The 18,784-nt window shown below is 47.7% G+C and overlaps 8 protein-coding genes across 8 annotated transcripts; 2 read left to right on the top strand and 6 right to left on the bottom strand.

Moving 5' to 3' along the window:
* Positions 1-471: 471 nt before the first annotated feature.
* Positions 472-1,925, bottom strand: E1B28_011150 (uncharacterized protein). Its single transcript, XM_043156150.1, has 3 exons — positions 1,252-1,925; positions 1,071-1,192; positions 472-1,010 (listed from the first exon to the last, which is right to left on the bottom strand). The coding sequence occupies exons 1-3, from the start codon at positions 1,910-1,912 to the stop codon at positions 717-719; spliced, it is 1,077 nt and encodes a 358-aa protein (XP_043005935.1). The 5' UTR covers positions 1,913-1,925; the 3' UTR covers positions 472-716.
* A 3,613-nt stretch (positions 1,926-5,538) lies between these two features.
* On the top strand, positions 5,539-8,115 carry E1B28_011149 (uncharacterized protein; the record flags this gene model as incomplete). The annotated part of the gene is made up of 3 exons (XM_043156149.1): positions 5,539-5,580; positions 5,633-5,699; positions 5,753-8,115. 3 exons carry the CDS (start codon positions 5,539-5,541, stop codon positions 8,113-8,115), a joined length of 2,472 nt encoding a protein of 823 aa, XP_043005934.1.
* Positions 8,116-8,525: 410 nt separating this feature from the next.
* E1B28_011148 (uncharacterized protein) lies at positions 8,526-9,630 on the bottom strand. Its single transcript, XM_043156148.1, has 5 exons — positions 9,518-9,630; positions 9,306-9,468; positions 9,082-9,246; positions 8,852-9,030; positions 8,526-8,800 (listed from the first exon to the last, which is right to left on the bottom strand). Exons 3-5 carry the CDS (start codon positions 9,236-9,238, stop codon positions 8,753-8,755), a joined length of 384 nt encoding a protein of 127 aa, XP_043005933.1. The 5' UTR covers positions 9,239-9,246; positions 9,306-9,468; positions 9,518-9,630; the 3' UTR covers positions 8,526-8,752.
* Positions 9,631-10,430: 800 nt separating this feature from the next.
* Positions 10,431-11,675, top strand: E1B28_011147 (uncharacterized protein; the record flags this gene model as incomplete). Its single annotated transcript, XM_043156147.1, has 3 exons — positions 10,431-10,883; positions 10,931-11,071; positions 11,133-11,675. 3 exons carry the CDS (start codon positions 10,431-10,433, stop codon positions 11,673-11,675), a joined length of 1,137 nt encoding a protein of 378 aa, XP_043005932.1.
* Positions 11,676-12,021: 346 nt separating this feature from the next.
* On the bottom strand, positions 12,022-13,167 carry E1B28_011146 (uncharacterized protein; the record flags this gene model as incomplete). Its single annotated transcript, XM_043156146.1, has 1 exon — positions 12,022-13,167. One exon carries the CDS (start codon positions 13,165-13,167, stop codon positions 12,022-12,024), a length of 1,146 nt encoding a protein of 381 aa, XP_043005931.1.
* A 58-nt stretch (positions 13,168-13,225) lies between these two features.
* E1B28_011145 (uncharacterized protein) lies at positions 13,226-14,167 on the bottom strand (the record flags this gene model as incomplete). Its single annotated transcript, XM_043156145.1, has 2 exons — positions 13,577-14,167; positions 13,226-13,523 (listed from the first exon to the last, which is right to left on the bottom strand). The coding sequence occupies exons 1-2, from the start codon at positions 14,068-14,070 to the stop codon at positions 13,226-13,228; spliced, it is 792 nt and encodes a 263-aa protein (XP_043005930.1). The 5' UTR covers positions 14,071-14,167.
* A 105-nt stretch (positions 14,168-14,272) lies between these two features.
* Positions 14,273-17,455, bottom strand: E1B28_011144 (uncharacterized protein). The gene is made up of 3 exons (XM_043156144.1): positions 17,127-17,455; positions 16,697-17,070; positions 14,273-16,597 (listed from the first exon to the last, which is right to left on the bottom strand). The coding sequence occupies exons 1-3, from the start codon at positions 17,415-17,417 to the stop codon at positions 15,415-15,417; spliced, it is 1,848 nt and encodes a 615-aa protein (XP_043005929.1). The 5' UTR covers positions 17,418-17,455; the 3' UTR covers positions 14,273-15,414.
* Positions 17,456-18,091: 636 nt separating this feature from the next.
* E1B28_011143 (uncharacterized protein) lies at positions 18,092-18,778 on the bottom strand. The gene is made up of 3 exons (XM_043156143.1): positions 18,629-18,778; positions 18,350-18,565; positions 18,092-18,294 (listed from the first exon to the last, which is right to left on the bottom strand). Exons 1-2 carry the CDS (start codon positions 18,720-18,722, stop codon positions 18,372-18,374), a joined length of 288 nt encoding a protein of 95 aa, XP_043005928.1. The 5' UTR covers positions 18,723-18,778; the 3' UTR covers positions 18,092-18,294; positions 18,350-18,371.
* Positions 18,779-18,784: the final 6 nt, after the last annotated feature.

The raw sequence follows: 18,784 nt of genomic DNA, 5'->3' as shown, positions 1-18,784 counted from the left end.
GTGGAGGTTTTCTGTTCTAAGCGTTCTTTTGTCGTGATTCGCGCCTTTCTTCCAGGGCATCTGCTATCTCTTTGCACCGAGGTGCTTGAATTTCATAAACCATATCCCAAACCATAATCCATATATCCATAACCGTACGTCCATCTCTTTTTGTGGGGGATGGTTGTGGCGGTTTAACGTTAACCGCCGTCGTCCCATACCATGTCTTCTCTGTGAGAAGTTCACGGTATAAAAAATGGGGATTGTCACGGTCTTTACACATGGAGTCTGTCGAATAACTGTCGATGCATAGAATCTAAGCCATCAGCCCGTTACCAATGGAACTTGTATATAGATAGATACTCTGATTTAGACTCCGTTGAGGCCTCAGAAAATACTTTCTTAATGCCTCAACAGAGCCCAACTTTGCAAATTCTGAGACCCATACTACTCTCTGATACTTAGGGTGTTCGTCACGGCACCTGATCATCCTGGTTCGTCCACAAAATATAACGCCATGCAGGCTCCTGGGGAGCGTTACTTGCTATTACACGAATGATACGGCGATATGTAGAGCCGAATGAAATAATCCATAGAAGCGCGAATTTACAATGAATACAGCTAAGTATCATAGAAACATCGAAGACGATTGTAATGTACAGTGATGAAAGAATAGACAAAGAATAGAAAGAATGCCCAAAAGAAAATGACCAAGATATTGAAGACAGTCCACCGGTTTAGAACCAAGATTTCCTTTTGCTCGTCGAACGGCTGAGCTCACCAATTTTGACAGCCCTCTCCCTCTCATCCACTCCAAATGTCTGCCTCAACGAGTCAACTTCTTGACTCTTCTCTTGCATCTTAGCCGTAGCTTCCATCGCCGCGTTCCTCGCGATTTCCAAATTCTCCTGCTCAGCGTTCATCAATGCTTGAGCTGTTTCGAATTTAGTCCGAGCTTCAAGGTAAGCGGCTTCTGCCTTCGTAAACGCTGCTACGGCTTTGGTGTGTTGGGTGTGGCTTTTGGCTTCTCGCTGTTATAATCGAAGGTAATAGTTGTGAGACAGAGGCCGAGATACTTCAAGGAGACATACCTTGACTGCGGCCTGTTGAATCTTCTGCAGTTCCGCGAGCTCATTGATCGCCACACCCAACGCCTGCTTCTCGACTTTTCCTTCTTTCTTGATAATCTTGGAGAGGAGTTTGCCATCTTTAGCTGTAAAGACACACAGATGAGCAATGAGTCCGAAAACATACGGCATATGCAAGACTCACCTTCCAGTTTTTCGATTTTCGACCTTTGCTTAGAGCGCAAAGAACTATCCGCGGTAGCGTGTCTCTGATGCAAGCTCTCATCTGCAATAGCATTTGAAGCCGGCCCTGTGGTGCCGGCACCATTGATGAAGGTAGACCCATTGATAGGTTTTCCATCCGCATTCATGAATGTGCTCTTCGACACAGAGCGGGTGCTCCCAGCTCCCAAAGATCGGTGCCGGTGAAGAGAAGTGGCGGAAGCTGAGGCTCGCGAGGCCACGGAGGCAGACCGGCGTTTCTTTCGAAGCACGGAAGAAGCACGAGCTGGTTTGGATGCATCTTTGGCGGGGTTAGATTCCGTTGGAACGTCTTCGGCCGGTAGCCATCCTTCTGAACCGTTGGGATGTGCAGCGATGTTCTCGCCTACTGGTGAAACGTCTTCTAGTACGTCTTCCTCACGATGAAGACCGTCCCCATTCGTAACGTTTCCGGCGGGTTTGCGAGCAGTGAGACCACCAATTGCGACGGTGGGCTCTCTTGAGAGATCACCTGCGCCAGGTTCAGAAGCGTCTGGCTTGGGAATAGGTTTTTCTGGGTCTAGGGACTGCATGTGAAAATGGGCGATGGGAGCGTCGAAATAAATAGACTTTTCGCTAGCAGGAGTGGTACGGACGGAGGACATGGATGCATGGAAGAGGTGAGGTCGATGTATTTATATTGACCAATCGCGTGACGTCATTTCTACGATGCATGACCCCGTCATCCTGTCATCCTATCGAATTCACATTTGGCGCCAAGCGCTGGCGTCACGTGCACTTCACAAGCAGAGGATAGAACCTCTTACCCCGCTTTGACTATAGCCATTACTAGGCACCGCAAGGATACAATTCATTAGCTTCTATCTCTGAACAACACCTGTTCCAAGTTTCTCGCGAGTGAGCTGAAGTTGACTTGAAAATTGACAGAAAGCTCACTGATTTGGAGAATTAAACCAGAACCAACAAGTCACGAGAATGACTGATGATCCTTATATTATGGGAGAATCCTTATATTATGGGAGAATTTCCTTATATTATGGGAGAAGTGTCGCGATTATCTTGAAAAAATGATCTATGCGACAGGACCGGGGTAAATTAAAGCGGAGATTGAAATTTGCCATGTGCACGAGTCCCCTCCCTCTGAGTCTGAGGTACAGTAGACGACCAACCCCACGTGGCATCCGTCACGCGTCACCGTTTCACCAAATCGGGTAATCGGGGTGCCCACTCAATGCCCTTTCATCTTTCTACTTCACTACACATTGTTTTCACTAAAGTTCTTCTGGAGAATCATGCTAAATAGTACTATATAGCTGCTTCCAAAGTGGTATGACATTGCAATTTAATCTCAAGTCTCTGATATACTTTTAATGAATTTAGCCATGGTTTCTAAGGCTTATGAAAGTTTACCAGTGCCCCAATTCCTCAAAATCCTCCAAATAGTCATTGGAGATCTCCAAGACACATTCATCTCTTCTCTGAACCACTTTTCCAGGTCCTCCAAGGTTGGCATGATGTGTAAGGTGTGCTTTTGTTGTGGCTGGCATCAGAAATCACCATGCTGGGCTAAAAACTGTATCAGGAGGCCAAGATCAGAACCTTTAATTGATTTTTTTGACACAACTTACTGTTCTGACTCAACTCTATAGATCTCCAGAAGCAAATTTAACATTTTGTATCTGGTCGACAAACAATAGTGGTGGAAGAGGTAAAAGTACGGGACTTGGATATAAAAGGGTCATCACACTTGATCATGTGGGTTGGTGAATTATTAATGTCGTCTACCTTACCATAGTACTTTTTATGTTTCTGTTGATTCCTACTGTGACTGACATCTATATTCAGCTGTTATTAGGTAATTTCTATGTTCCCACACTCCTTTTTTATAATAATTGTCATCTCTCACTGTTCAGTTCTGTTTCTTTGGCCCTTCCCCTTCCCTTCTTGAACTGTACCAACTTGGTAGGTTTTCCCACAGGTTGCAGGTTTTTCTGTGCATGGGACAGGGGTGGAATGGGGTCAGCCACCTGTACAAAGTCCTGTACCAGTTCTACCTGCTATTCATGCCATCCAACATGTACTGATTTGGTACAGAATACATTTATACTTTTTCAGGTCAAAACCTGTAACTCACACCTGTGACATAGAATAGAGCAGGGCCATACCCACAGATAGGAAAGTTAGGTTGGTGGGATGGAGCTGGAATGGGGTCAGCCACCCTGTACAAGTCCATCCCTACTATACTTTTTCCTATGGGTAATAACAGGCTTGCAGAATGGGTTATACCTCTGACACAAGATATAGTGGTTTTTCCACAGGTTCACAGAACAGGTCACACCTGTGACATGGATAGGGACACAAACTTTTCCCCCATGGATGATTCTTGCTGTTCCCTACCTGCAGACCCCCTATAAGCTGAAGGCTGAGTGCAAGTCAAGCAGGTGTATAAACATGCAAAAACTCGGCACAAAGGGCCGGGTCATAAACTTGTGCTACTGAAGGTACAGCCGTTAAAACGTTAACCACCGAGATCAGTAAAGAAAAGAAAAAACACACGTGTAAAGAGGTACAAACAATGAACTCGTTCGGCGACGGCAATTCTGTACATCTTCCCTTGCCGCATCCATTTTCAGCGCTGTATCCATAATAGTATCAACTCCGTGCACTCAAAGACCCGCTGTCGACTGCCATTTCGATGCTACATTCAATGATTCCGACCCACTCCTCACCGTTAAGTATCCGCGGCAGGAACTGAAGATCTGGTTGACAATACCAACGTTGATATGGATGGAATGATAGTGTAAGGACCGTGCGTGCTCTATGTTTTGCTCATGAACGCTGCCTTATAACGAGCCCGGTTTTTTTTGTAAGCAGGTCATATATATGATATATCGATTCGAGGGATGTTATATCTGGTATGTGTCTACCAACAACATCACGTATGAGTTAACGCCATGTCCTATCACTTAGTTTTATCCACATCGCCTGTCAATCTCTCCGTACCGAACTCGCATTCTTATCAACTCCGAGGATTTCCAACTGTGCGCGTTTGGTTTATCGATGCGTCGCCTTTGGAATACCGTATCGGAATCGCGCTGAAGCACTAAAAAGCCACCTTAAACTCCACTACACCTGTTGGGCATCCTGGAATGAGCAACATATCCTTACTCGTAAAGGTGATCGTAGGGCAGACGAGCAAGGTATGCACCTCACTGGAGGAACCGCATTCGTTTTTTTCACCATTGTACACAATATTTTAGCATCTACGAGCTTTATTATCACTGAAGGGGGTTATTTCCGTTGATTAGGAAAATGAAAGGGAATAGAGATGACACAAGACAGTACCGAGTTTTCTTTCTCTCATTGACAGGAATCGGAGCGTTCAGACCTTGTCATAACCTTGTTTGCCTGAGATCTCTCTCCAATTGAGCAGCAGAAGCATATACATGGCATTTACCCTCGGAGCTCGCGCTTGTAACGAAAATCGACTCCTCAGCGGCACAAACGGAATGAGATTAATCTTCTACAGGGTCACAAGTTGTAGGGGGCTTTCCAGGTGCTTCCCGATTTGCAAGCAATGACGAGATCTGTGTATTTTGGGAGCGTTCTGACGCCGGAGATATCAGTGAGTCTCCCTACAATAAGTGGTCTTTGAGCACCTCTGGGAGGAGACATTTCAACACGATTGGATGCTACCTCACAGATACCTGCCCTCATCGATGCACTATCCGACTTCATCGATCATGGATTCTGGCCCTTTGCTCTACTCTAAATTCCTTCAAAAGACGGCGGGATCCCGCTGTCTCTGCAACACTTCCTGATGCTGTTGCACCGGGACGGGACGAGACTATGACATTGATTACGAGAAAGGACGTGAGAGGTTGCGGCGCAGCCTATCCTTGGTTTGTGACTTCCTTTGGAGACAGCAAAATCCCGCTTACCGATTAATCACCAGAAACTCCGGAAAACTGATACGACTGGTTGCGCGGTCACTGTATTTATGCGGTTTTCTTAGCAGACAAATATGTTATCCTATCCATAGACCACAAAGTGGCGTACCCGATGGCTTTTACCCGCTGATGTCAATCTCGAATCCCTTCGGAAACCGCTATGGGTCGGACCTGGTTTTGTTTCAGACAAGGAGATCTTGCAAGCCTCTTCGCCTATAAATCAGGGCTCTTTGTACCTCTTTCGCCATCTTTCCCTTTCTCTCTCACAACTTACACGACGATCTCTCAATCACACTAGACTAAGACTCGACAACAATACAATGCACGATACATCGGAGTTCAAATTCAGTCCACTCATCGCCGTGGGTTTCCTCAATCTCATCTCATGATACTACATCTGACAAGAGTACGCAGGGAATCTTTGAGCACGACTCGGACCTTCAGAGATTGCTGAAGGCTAGTACTGTTTCGATTCTCGAAGGTAAGCAGACAATAAGGATAGACGTTGAATTCGACACTAATTGCCACGTTCAGCTTACAAGGTTCCGAGCTTGCCATGGGCGGCAGAATACGAAGAAGTCTCCCATCAAACCACCATCCATCATGGGCTCTCTGGCTTCGGTCACCGGAACTCTCTCCTTGTCATATACGTCGCAGCTGTTATGCTTGCAAACCGCAAGCGTTTTCAGAGACAGGGTTTACACTTGCATTTTTCTATCTATGAGATGCAAAGCCAGGACGAAGGCGGTTCGGGTAATTCATTCCAGACCAATTGCGACGGGGCGCTCAACACTGGGCTTCCTGGACAAGTCAAGCTTCCGACAGTCACCTTGAACGAGATGCTCTGTGATCCAGACATTCCCGACGTCACCAGGTTAACCAACTTGACCAACTTGGCTCAATGCGTTACGGATGGATTAGACGTATCTCAGCACAAGGAGGATCTCAAAGAACAGAATCCGGCGGCACTAGCCATGTTCATCGAAGCGATCCGTAAAGCAGAAGTCGACACGTCTCTCGCATTTACCACTAGAGGTACAGTCGGGAAGATTCATCATCTCAAGATCCAGGACGCCCTGGACTACATTCAAGAGAACATGAAGGATATGATCACTATCGAATACTTCTTCAACTACGAGGTGGTTGGGCTCGTGTCGACCAACCCACAGAAACCGCAGCTGGAGGTGCGGAGGGTTGGCAGTTCCAAGTCGCGACTGGTAGAGTTTGACTTCGTTCATCTTTCCAATGGGACACCTTGGAAGTCTCCGGTGCCGGACAAGCTTCCGGGACTTCCAGTTTACTCAGGTATCCCCAACCATTATGATATCCGTCACTTCCTCGAAAACTGTCAACTCCTCGAGAACGGGAAAATCAGGCCCGGTGCGCGGATTGGGATTACCGGAATGAGTCTGTCAGCATACGACTTCGTTCCACTTATTCTCAACTGTACATCGATCATCGAGCCGAGTGAGACTGAGGGCTACAGGATTAACGAGGAGGAAGCCGCCAAATATGCAGGACTTCTCACTTTTGTTAGCAATTCGGGAGATCCTGCGCCTCCTCGGCATACCCACCCTAAACATTTTGCAGTGGTCCGGCCGATCCTCACGACGGAGGAGGTCCATACGATGTTATTGCAGAAGGGATTTGAATGGCTCAGTTTTTGGAAACTTTTCTTTCACGCAAACGTCGCTCGCTCCCTCGGAAAGCTACCTCGAGACCTCCAGAGTCAGCATGACATGGCCCCCAAGGATCGGATGATTGATTATGCCAGACAAACCGAGGCGCACTTTAATGGCCAAGTTACAGAGGTGGGATTACTACGTACAGGATATTGGTTGATCTACGGGGGTCAAGGGTTCGAGGTTGATCCTGACAAGGCGGAGGATGCCCTAGTGAAGAAAGCTCCACTTTCGCGGAGAGAGCGTTCTGGAAATCTACTGCGCAGGGCCGCGTTGTCGGAGGTCACAAAATTAGACTATGTAAAGGCTGGTCACTCCAACAAGGAATTCTTCGACGAATACCACACCATGCACTTTACCATTTCCGGTTCACCAGCACGAATCCATCATCTTATCTCCCGTATGTTCGAGCTTGGTGTCGCGACGCATGTTTCAGGCAAATTCGAAGACATCGCGCGAGGAGAGTCCATCGCTAGTGGACACCAGGTCGACGCCCTCTTTGCTCCCAAGTCTTTGGATCGTAAATGCGACAAGGTCTTCAGGTCGCTTGAAGGTCAAGTGAAGGTGGTGGTTGACGGACAACCTGAGTATGGCAAGGGAAGGTTTCTTAAGGCACTCGACGGGTCCTTTGTTCATGCAATGGATATGGGCATGGGTGGCCACGGCACTCGTGTAAAACTCCCAGGGTCCTCTGGTACTGACGAATCGATTGTTGGTATGCGTTGGCTGGACACCGCCACCCTCGAAGCTGCTGCGAAAAGCGCGGCTACGGTCGCACCGATGACCGTTTTGTTGAGCTCCATTGCTGCTCAGCAAGGCATTGGCAAAGACCCTGTTGATCGCCTGCTGCAGTATTATAGGAAGTGTCTTCCATCTGACGAAGATTTCGCCAAGGAGACTGCTCAGTTCAAGCCGGTATGGAGAGAGATCAACGAGAAACACGCATTTTTACAGCTGTGCCAGGAGGTGACCTGTAACGGTGACGAGTATCTTGACTACTCGGAGAAGGTCTTTGACCGGGAGTCCCGCGAAAAGGTCGTTAGTGATTTGGCGAAAAGGCATGTTACTGCTGTCAAGAATTACCATGACGCTATCGTCTGCATTCAAGACTTTGATCCCCCATCTGTAGAAGAGTTTTATATTGAGCGGTTTGTTGACTTCAGTCCATCTGAGGTTGAGAGTTGCTGGGAAAAGCATTGTTTGTTGATGGATTAAGGGTGTTATACAGAACTAGGTGAGAAATTGAGCTGCTCTCAGGCTTTAACTTCAGCTAACGCCGACTGTCGTTTTCAGAATCGCCATGCCAGTACATCAAATCCTCCTCGTGCCGTAGTCGTTGTCCATTTAAGTATGATACTGTAATACTAATAAGCGGATATCATGTCTATACTTATAGTTTTGCTTTAGACAATGCATCTGAGGTACTATCGTATGACATGAAGTTGGTCATTCCCCTCGTCGCATCAGAGACCCTTCTTTCAGCACCATCCTTAATCCTCTTGTTCATTGCATCCCGTGCCATCTGCTGAATCGTCTGAGACGTTGCCATCCCATTCTGCAAGTGGCTGAGCATCTTGCAATCCGTAAATGAGGTGGACAAATGTACGAAGCTGTTCAGGCTCCACGAGGAGTGGTGCATGGTGGTCACCACGAAAACAGTCAGGTAACTCCTTAGGAAATCGCTTGCTGTAGTGATCACGGACTGCGGCGTGATAGGAAGAAATCGCTGGCGTACAACTTCATCTGCTGCGCAAGCGGCTTGTATACTGCTAGGTCATCACCCATTCCATCACTGAACTCCACTGACCAACGCTCGAAGGTTTACCATCCTTTTTCTCCCAAAACTCGAGGATCACACAAGGGACATGACGTGTATTTTGAAGATGAAAACAGTAATGATCTGTTTGAAGGTTGAGTAAGGAGAGAATAAGTGTTGTTGGGACTCACGAACCTCAGGGTGGTCCTCAAACCATTCTTGTGTGTCGACGAGTACAAGGTCAGGGTAGGATTGCGACACACCTACCTCAAGAACGACGGAGCCATAGAGCTCGCGGCATCTTTTGGCGGGAGCCCAGCACATATCTGGTTCTTTGCCCTTTTCTACACCAGTTCTTTTCGTCACTTTAGCTCCTATATCCAGTGGGTAAGTAGCTCTGTCAGTCTGTGATTCAAACGTCTTACGTGGATATCCACGATCATACAGCAATTTCATAAACGGCACACTGGGAGAGGCCGCTCGAAACACTTCTTGTACGAGATATCGCATAGCCGGTGCACCCACTGCATGCAACGTCCCAGGTATGATGATAACAATGGCAGTATAACGGGTCCTTGACATATGAGGTGCTATTAACAATGGTGGTCAACAGAGCTGAGCTTCAGGCGGAGAGAGTACTATGGTTCACCGAATGGTACGACCCAAGTGTTCGTCCCCCAAATCAAGAAACTCGTCGAGCTCGTCTGACCTCAGGACAAGGTGGAGGGCGACGTCAACGCAGTTCGCTGTGTTTTCATTCAGCTTTCTTTTCACCAGAACGATTGCCTCTTGACTCTTGAGCACCCAAGGGGCTGGGAAGGAGGTCAGGAAGAGGGAATAATCTGGCGTCGGGGCACATACTGTGGAACATCCTGCTCTGCCATGTGTGGTTCTAGACGGGGGGGTAATAGAGGCAGCTAGAGGTTTCGACGGATTAACAATTGTCGTTGAGAGTAAAGACACGGGCATGGGGGCGAAGGTCAACGCTTAGCAATAGGGGTTTTCAATTAACTTTCCTGGTGCCGGTCCGGGAGCGCTCCGCTGCATCTGAATAGCCTTGCATCCCTAAGGCTTTTTCTTCATTCCTTCTTTCTGACGGCCATGCGGGAGGATCTCGCACCAGCTGGTCGTCCAGTCCATATTGAAGTTGGTGGTTAAGAGGTCACTGTCGACCTCAACAACCTCGACCTAGACCCTCACGACGTTTTAGATCTTTTGAAGGACGGTGATCCGACGGAGATCGTAAGGTATGGGTTTGGACAACACTTGCGGGGGGGAGGCGAGGATTTCTGGATGCGGCAGAAAGTATAACTAATGTTGGAATCGACTGCGAGTTTCAACCTCTTTTCTCTGTCGGAAATCGCCATGTTGACACTGCAGTGTATGTTGTTCACTATTAGGTTGGGTTGGGACCACGCCGTGTAATCTATCTATCTATCTATCAGCCACACGCAGAGAGTTATGACATTCAAATATTCACAGCTTGTAATTAGGTCAGGTCAGCATGTTCTTGTTTCTCCGTTCCTTCATTTCCTTTCGTCGCGCGTGAATCGTTCATAGACTTTGACCTAGATTTCGGCATAGGATACCAGCAGTATACGTAGTATATCATAATAGTGTAATCTGAGCCTTTCATCAACTTATACATGTTCAAGCTCAAGCGCTCAAGTCCTGTTGTACGCGATAACGTACGCGTCGTAATACATAGTCACGTCGATATAATCGTATATCACTCTTTGACACCAACGACCATCACCGCTAGTCATCATTGTCAATGCATTTCTCTTTCAAACATGCAAATCCTTATAAATATGACCAAAACAACAATCACAACCTAGAACCTACAGTAGTACCCGTTGCCAAACCTCAACGGTTCAAGTATTACAATCATTCAGAAAGTCTTCTGTCAGTGCCCGAAGTCAAAATCAGACAACCGCAGGTCGAAGACGCTCACTATGGGCTGCTCTCAGCTCAAGATTCTACGACCACTTCCTCTGATTCCTCAATCCTTCCATATGCGGTTCCAGGTTATGAACCATCGGCAGCCATCGTACAGCTTATTCAACGATATATCGGTCCCGGTATCCAGCCAAATCCTTACGCAAGGAATAGTTGGGAACTGCTGAAACCGTTCAAAAATATCGTGAATTTGAGGTATAATCGCAGGAGATCGTCGCCGGAACCAAAAGTCCTGGTTGACTGGAGAGGGGACAATCATCAGTTGAACGTGAGCCTTCTCGCTAGGTCTTCGCGCTATTTGAGTTTGAAAAATAGAATGTGCAACAAAAGCCATCACGAATGATCATGATATCTCGGTCCACTGGAAAACGCGAGCAAGAATGGCCCATACATCCGCCTTTTCGTGTAATAAGTAACAGCACGGAAGATTACAGCCATTTGGATTCAAGGAAGGAGGTGTGCCAACAACCCTTTGGCAAAAGCAACTGCTAACGGTCGTAAATCTGGGTTTGTACAGATGGAAGATACCATGTCCATTGATCCCGTACTTCTTCAAGATCACGCATATGAGGTCTCTACATCAGCCTCGCACTCGCTGTCTTTGTACTCGAATCAAGCTTCTACCTCACTCAAAAATACTATCGCATCTGACTCTCCTGTGACTCTCCTGCGCAGTGCATACGACCCGAACCCGTCTCTATCTCTAGGCTCCTCAGCTATGCAGATTGCCGACTCCGGACCGACTATTATGAATCTTTCCTCGTACGGCTCTTCTCCTTTTCGTTTCAGTATTCCTTCCAGTCCAGTCATCCCTTCATCCCCCCCTTCTACTGTTTCTGTTCCGGTCTCGTCCCCTATCGCTGGTTCAGGATCCGCAAATCGACTGCCCTGCTTTTCGTCGTCACGTTTCTCGAGTATCGCCAACTCGTCACCTCTTAGGCCTGTTTCTCGACGCGCAAGAACGAGTCAAAAACGTCGTGCATCATCGCCAGCGCCAGACTCTGATCCGCCTCTATGCCGCCCCGCTCGGGAATCTAAACGGTTACGAGTTTCTGACTAGCAACGAATCCATGCAGGTGGAATAAACATAAATCTATCATCAAGCTCTCAATTTCTAGTTATGTAACGTTGCAATCTCTGGGCAACTTGCTATGGCGAGAGGATATCTCTACTTCGCTGTTGTTCTTGGGATCTCTGTCCTCGATGTTCTATCCACCCTCTTCCTCCGTGGCAGCACAGTCTGAAGCATTCGCATGTCTCACTTCCTCTCAGTTTCTCATGATGGCCTCGTAACTTCCTGCCTAAAACTTTGGGATGCCGGTCGCTTTCGCTTCTGGAAATTCATTCTTACATTTTTCTGAATCCATAACCAATACATTACAATTTACAACAAAACCCTCTACATATCAATACACAAACTTTTCCCTTCGTACATTAGTCGTTGGCATGCCTATTTTTCTCATTTCCTCGAGAACGAACTCCTCGAATTCCGCAGGACCACATAGATAGACCTCTCTGTTTTTTGCGTCCGAAAGCAAAGGCGAGTCCGAAAAGAATTTAGATGTCAATCTGCCCGCATGACGCTCCAGGGGAATGCCAGCAGAGTAAGATGTCTCCTGGGAAAAGACGGCAAGAGTTAGTTTAACCCTTCCTTGCGCTTCAGCCGGTATCGCAGATATGAGTGGGACGAGAACCTCCGGCTCTCTGGTGGATAGAAGCACAATAATATCCCACTGGCCCGAAGGAGAGTCAGCCAATCCTTTCAACATGCTCAGGAATGGCGTGACACCGATTCCTCCCGCTGCCCAAAGCAACTTTTTGACTTGTGTATCATCAGCGCTTGTCGGTAGATAAAACTCCCCTGTCAGCCCCATAACGTGGACACTCAACCCTAGATCTCTCGCATCTGCATGCATTTCTGGTTTGACCTCTTTCAGCTTATGAGCGATCGCAAATAACGCAGTCGTTGCTGCTCCTCCTTCCTTCAGCTTCATCGTCGTATCGAACGTTCTTTTATTCGAGGAATTCGCAGAGGAAACTGTCCAGGTACGGATGCGGTCATCGTTGACGGAAGTTGGCTTGCTTGGAGACATATGTTGGTATTTGAGAGACCCGAGGAATGGTTTCAAGTCGAGAATGATCGCTTGGCCAGGTTTGATATCGAGTTCCTTAGAGGCCTCCCAAGTGAACGTGGCCACCGTTGGACTGTGGAGTTCGATACTTGCTAATGTAGCTTTGACTTCATCCTCCCCTGCCTCCGCGAAGAGACGAGTAGATTCCTGCTCTTCTACGAGGAATTGGACTGGAGGACTGTAAGGGCTCCTTTGAGGTACAGTCCCAGGCGACTGCCGTACAGGAAGGGCATCCTCAACATAAATGTATCCCGTGGCATCAACTTCAGTTAACGTCTTCTGGAATGCCATGACTTTCCGAGCCTCATTGCCTACGAGATTCCTTGCGGTACCAGTGAGGTAGAGGACATCGCCGGTGGTCCATGAATGAAAAGTCAACGAGGCTAGGCCAGAAGCTTCAATGTTTCCTAGAGAGGTCATGATGCGATTACCTGTATTTAAAGAAGTCAAAAAAAATCACTTATGCGTGAGAAGAGGGTTACATTCCTGAAAAGTCGGGAACCACAACGGTCCTTCCATCTGAGGGTTTCACTCGTACAAATCCTGGTCGACCACCGCGTTGGTTCATCCCAACATGCGAGGGGTACATCATCTTGTCCGCGTCGCGAGCCGTGTACGTCGTTCCAAGAAATACAGTGTCCGCGTCTTGAATAAAGGAAATTACATCCTCCGGAAGCCTCTCCTTCGGGGGAAGGTTGAGAACCCGATGCTTGATACGAGGTGAAGTGTTAGGGTGTGGGTCTAGAGACCGAACGTTTATATATTTCGGACAATTTCTAAGAAAACCAGGTGAGTGGCATTGAATTGTGGATGCGATTGCACAACATACCCAATCGACTCGTTCACATGAATCTCCATGTCAACATTATCGTCCGTAACGTTGAACTTCGTTACCTTTCCGGCAAACTTGTTTCTTCTTCTGGTCGTAAACTCGATTCCAATCCCAGCAATCAGCATGTCTTCGCCATTTTCCTTGGCCGTACCGGTCGAAGGATCGAATGAGAACGCCTTCTTATTCTCTATCAACGGATCGCCGACCCAAACTTTGGTATTTATGGTCAGAACCGTATACCTGGGATGGGCGATATATCCCTGGCCATAGTCTCCCGGTTTTCCATCTTCAGCAGCAAGAATCGATCCCCATGGTCGTCCCCCGCCGTCTAGAGTCGTGACCGGTAAGAATGGTAGTCGACCAGTATGAAAACGAGCATGATCTGGGTCTAGATCGCCTCTGATGTACGTGTAGTAATGGTGTGTTGTAGGATCCAAGTCGTAGGCCAGTTTTTGGCGTATGTCGAGTTCCCCAGGATGCCAACCGTTCATGTTGCGAAGGAAGTGTTCAGATTCAACACAACGGGGAAAGGGGTATTTATCGACCGCCCATGATGGCCATTTCGGGCTCTTCGGTCACTCCGCCGCGATCATTTCCTCTTGGTAATGCTAAGTTCTGAATATATAGGAGATGTGTGAGATACAAGTTGGTCAGCTTCCGCCTGGAACCGCGGCTGCTGACGGACCACTGAAAGAACTAGTATTAGGGGATTCTCCAATTGAAGCTTTGTATGATTGTGGTACATATTTACAGAGACTGCAGACCGTAACCAATCCACGAAAGTGGAGGATGATTTATATACAAAGAAAAGTTGACAGGAATGGAAGGAAATTTGTGTACCCAAGGGCACGCGGCGGCGTATGATGCGGGCAGGCTGAAGGAAGAATCGCAATATCACAAAGGCGAGAAGAGAAGTGGAAAGTGAACAAAAGTGAACGGGCGGTGAAAGGACCAAGGCCAAAAGCGTAAAGCAGCTGCAATATAGCATTAAGATAGATAAGTGTAATGAAGCGAGATAGGAATACACGCTCGTCCCGACGAACTATCCAAGAGAGATGCGACGAGAAAGATTTTATGTTCAAATGAATGAGGTGATGCAGAATGAGCAGAATGAGTGGACAGTTATGAAATCGAAAGAGTAAACCGAATGGATGGCGAAAATGAGAAGTAAAATGAGTGTTAAGGTCCCTGATACGGTATTGATGGGATGGGCAGAACAGAAGGAGTGGTAAATGCAGCAAAGAAGGACGGCCGGACCCTCGGTATGAGGCCTGAAACTTGGAAGATGGTTGATGGGTGATTGAAGGATGTACAAACTAAGATGAATGATGCGAAGCAATTGATTAATGATACACACAAGGGAACGGAGCAGGAAGAAAGATGTAGCAAAGAAGAGGAACGAATGTCTTGTCACAAGTAAAGCATGAACGATGCAGAGCGGGTAACAGAAGCGATACTCCACAACATTGAAACATGACCGAAAGAATCTAGCAGAGTTGGTGATGTCTCGTGGAGAACGAATTTTGAAGCGGACAGAGAGTAAGGAGTGTGTGTGTTTTGGGGATATTGAGTCTGGTTTAGTAAAAGTTGACGGGGTTTCGCCACAAGGCAAGTTCAAAAAATGGGTAGTTGTGGTTGGTTGGTTAACGGTATGTTGAGGATGATGTCAAAGTTGTTTTTGCTTGTTTGGAGTGGTGGGTTTCGCCCGCATACCGGGATTTGTGATAAAAATGATGGGGTGTCTGAAATTGTCGGGCTGGGCAATGTCTGTGCAATCTGCAAGAATGGCAGAGAATATTTTCCCTCCTTTTCGACGTAGCCTCTCCCATGTCCCTTTAGCTTAATTGGAATGCACTTCCGAGCATTTTCCCATTATCCTCGTTATCCTCCTCGATCACGTCCTCCCCTGCTGGCGGAACCAGGCTTCCGAATGAGATCTTCCTTGACGGTGCCAACCGCTTTACGCGACGCAACGTTTTCACTTTACGCTGCGGATCAGTCGGGACCACTTCCGGTGTATCAGCACATGGTGTTGGAGTGGATGGTGACCGAGCAGCATGCTGTACTGGTTCTACTAGCGCACGCGAAGTTGAAGTAGAAGGTATGTGAAGATGGGGTAGCTCCTCTCCAAATATACTAGGGTTCCTTTGAAGATTCATGCGAGGGCGAGTCCCGCCATTTGTACTCGATTCAGGAATCATAGACGATGAAGAGGAAGGCTTCTTTTTCTTCGAGCCTTTGTCGGTACAGTTGAGAAGCTTGGAGACTCCCTTGTTCGTCTTTTTGATGTCCGTCTCTAGAGAATCTTGTTGTGGGACTGCGCGATTGATATTCTTCGAGCCTGGAACCCTAGGTTTTTTGGCTTGTTTATCTCTAACCTTCTCCTCCTCATCACTTGACGGGCACGGGCTGGCATTCATGCGGTCCCTGCCTTCGAGGTGAATGACACCGCTAATTCTCTTTTCCTTCTCTCTGTCTCTCGCTTCTTGGGCCAGCATTCCGTAGGAAGGTGCTCGTTTGAATGATTGCTTAGGAGGAGGAGGCGTTCCGGAAGGGGTAGTTTCTTCCCGGATGGGAGACCCAAAGGCGCTGGATGTGTGAGAAGGGACATAGAATGACTCTGACCGCTTTAACCGTTGCATACGCAGGTCAATAGAACTGGTGACAGCGGAGGGAAGAAGGTTAGGAGCAGGCTCTTCACCTAGACTGCTTCTACTACTCAGCACTGAAATGTCACTGTTGGTCAACGTCGAGGCTGATCTCCTGACGAAACGAGGACGGGCGGCAGAAGTGGACAATGATGAAAGAGTGTTGAGAGTGGAAGAGCTTGGGGTCGAAGGACTGATAAGGGAAGGGACATTTTCACGAGGTGGTGGCGAGGGTGATCGACGACGATGCATCTGACCCTGGCGCGCTTGAGCTAATGATTGAGTTAAAGCTCGAGCACGAGAGCGCGTATACGGATGGAAGTTATTGGTGGAGAGCGAATTTTCTGTTCGTTGCAACCGAGTTGAAAGGCTATAAAGGAATTCTTAGGGTTAGCATGGTTCTTTATGCCGTCCGATCAGGGAAAAGAATGGAGAATAACATAGATGTTTAGGAGGACAGTTTACGTACCGGTTTATACTGTCGGCATCCGTCGATTTCCGGTCATCTGTGTTCATGAAATCCATACTAGACTGCCGATAAAGGGGACGCCTGATGCCTATTGAACTCTTGCGAGAATAATTAAGGTTGACATCACTCTCAGGAGTGTAGCATCGTATCTCATCATTCTCGTCGACGATAGGTCGGGAAGATCTCGTTGAATGTTCATCTTTGGCACGCTGACGAGCAATCTCGATAAGTTTAACACGAGTGGCACGGAGAGAGTGAGGCCATTCGTTGGGACCTTTCGCGTTGAAAACGCCTCGAGCGATCTTGTCAAGAAGGTTGGGAGGAGGAATGGGTCCATTGAAAGGAGTGAGATGTGCTGGAAGAGCATCGAGAGTCTACGAATCGGTTCAAAATAAAATCGCGAGATCAACAGCAGAATACAAAGGCGCACCCGTGAGAGTAATAACATCTGGTCTGGCTTCCATTCCGCGTCGCAGTCCTCTCCAAAATCTAGATTTGAGCTATTCCAGCTATCTGTGCTCTTCCTGTTACCGGTATTGCTTGTCATCAACCAGGATTGACATCTTGAAGTTGCGCAGCCTGAACTTCTTGGTGTGCGAGGTGTTGATACTGAATTCTGTGAAAGGAGTGAAGAACGAGAAGAATGACGCCGAGGAAGCTCAGGATGAGGAAGGACGATTGCAAGGGATGAGACGGCCTCGCGACGGGCGCGTCTCGACATGGGGGCAGGGTGGAAAGGGGAAATTGGGGCAAGATGCCAATGGGGGGAAATAAAAGAACCCTGGAAAACGTGTATTAGTCACGTTATTGTCACAGTCACACTCTCCCATGCCAAAGCAAAAGACTATCGGGGATAAGTATCAGATCTTCCAAGCTTCATCAATCCGATGCAACTTTGCAACACGAAATAAGCCGTCCTGAAACCTGAAAAAGTTAGATCAGCAGACTCAAATTGCTGGCGATCCCTTCCATTATGATACGATGTAATTAGGACGTTGAGCGGACTCGGTGTGTTGGGCGTGCGCCGGTACTACCGACCCTGAGTACATGCTTATTGGTGCCGGGGATCTTATACTTGCTTGCCTCCTATGCAGGGAGAAGAATCATGGAAGTGTAGAGGTCCGATGGCATAGCGAGTTTTAAGTCATCTCGAGGACGGCAGGGAAGAGTGCCAGGAGGGCGAGGATACCTCTCGGCGGAGCACGGGGATAGCTGAGAATAACAACAATCAATATTAATAATGAGGTTGCTGATGGTCCACGTGGTACGCCGGCATGAACCCTCGTACCACTTCGTAGGTGCTATACGACGATTCGGATACTGTATGTATGTTTGTGAGCGGGCGGCACCAGTGAGAATGGGTGGGCTTCTTCTAGACACACAGGAAGCATGATTCCGCCAAGTTGGATTCGAATAGTCGAGGCTGGAGCAATGCATACCTACCTGGAACCGTGATGCAGAAGACTGGAATCATGAAACAAGTCGTGGAAGAGAGTTCTTGCTGAATCGTATTGGAGCATTCGAATTGTTCAAAGCAGGTAATCGGTAGGTTGCAAGAGTGAGCGGTGTTCAGTACAAAAATACAAACACGATTCAAACTTCAAAACTGCTTCAGAGACGACGAAACTGTGATTTGGAGAAGAGGATACGTACCTACGACCGCCATACAACGCCTTCACGAATCAGTTCGACTCTGCTCGCCCATAAGCCGTTCCGCGATGGCTTCCGCCTTCGCAACCCGTAATTTTTGATTCTCAGCAATTTCGACTTTCTTCTTCGCTATCAGCTCAGCAGCTTTGATGTCCCATCTCCATGCCCAGTAGCCACCGTATCCGAATATACTCATGGCTATGAAATGACCTGCCATGTCTGTGAAGAACGAGTGTTCAATCAAAGCAGTATTTACCGCACGCCCGAAAGTAAATCACGTACTGTCAAAGAGATTTCGCTTTTGAATGCCAAGCTGGCCAAACCTTGCAGCCAATCCAAATATAGAGAAGCCAACAATATTGGCAAGCATCGACATGGTGGAAATGAAGTTCTGAGTTCGGGTTACGGAACGAATTGTCACGACTCGCGTATGAACAA

Source organism: Marasmius oreades, chromosome 7 (assembly GCF_018924745.1).
Source record: "Marasmius oreades isolate 03SP1 chromosome 7, whole genome shotgun sequence".
Taxonomy (NCBI): domain Eukaryota; kingdom Fungi; phylum Basidiomycota; class Agaricomycetes; order Agaricales; family Marasmiaceae; genus Marasmius; species Marasmius oreades.
The sequence above is the reverse complement of the archived record's forward strand: the minus strand, read 5'-3'. Positions and strand labels throughout refer to the sequence as shown.

What these genes read in the sequence shown, in the direction of transcription:
- E1B28_011150 (XM_043156150.1), bottom strand. Translation starts at nt 1,912, where the DNA reads ATGTCCTCCGTCCGTACCACTCCTGCTAGCGAAAAGTCTATTTATTTC. An exon ending in GAAAATCGAAAAACTGGAAG is followed by an intron (nt 1,193 to 1,251) that starts GTGAGTCTTGCA and finishes GTGTCTTTACAG; the next exon opens with CTAAAGATGGCAAACTCCTC. An exon ending in TTCAACAGGCCGCAGTCAAG is followed by an intron (nt 1,011 to 1,070) that starts GTATGTCTCCTT and finishes CGATTATAACAG; the next exon opens with CGAGAAGCCAAAAGCCACAC.
- E1B28_011148 (XM_043156148.1), bottom strand. Translation starts at nt 9,238, where the DNA reads ATGTCAAGGACCCGTTATACTGCCATTGTTATCATCATACCTGGGACG. An exon ending in GTATGATCGTGGATATCCAC is followed by an intron (nt 9,031 to 9,081) that starts GTAAGACGTTTG and finishes CACTGGATATAG; the next exon opens with GAGCTAAAGTGACGAAAAGA. An exon ending in GGTTTGAGGACCACCCTGAG is followed by an intron (nt 8,801 to 8,851) that starts GTTCGTGAGTCC and finishes ACCTTCAAACAG; the next exon opens with ATCATTACTGTTTTCATCTT.
- E1B28_011144 (XM_043156144.1), bottom strand. Translation starts at nt 17,417, where the DNA reads ATGTCGAGACGCGCCCGTCGCGAGGCCGTCTCATCCCTTGCAATCGTC. An exon ending in AGATGTTATTACTCTCACGG is followed by an intron (nt 17,071 to 17,126) that starts GTGCGCCTTTGT and finishes ACCGATTCGTAG; the next exon opens with ACTCTCGATGCTCTTCCAGC. An exon ending in GATGCCGACAGTATAAACCG is followed by an intron (nt 16,598 to 16,696) that starts GTACGTAAACTG and finishes ATTCCTTTATAG; the next exon opens with CCTTTCAACTCGGTTGCAAC.
- E1B28_011143 (XM_043156143.1), bottom strand. Translation starts at nt 18,722, where the DNA reads ATGTCGATGCTTGCCAATATTGTTGGCTTCTCTATATTTGGATTGGCT. An exon ending in AAAGCGAAATCTCTTTGACA is followed by an intron (nt 18,566 to 18,628) that starts GTACGTGATTTA and finishes CGTTCTTCACAG; the next exon opens with ACATGGCAGGTCATTTCATA.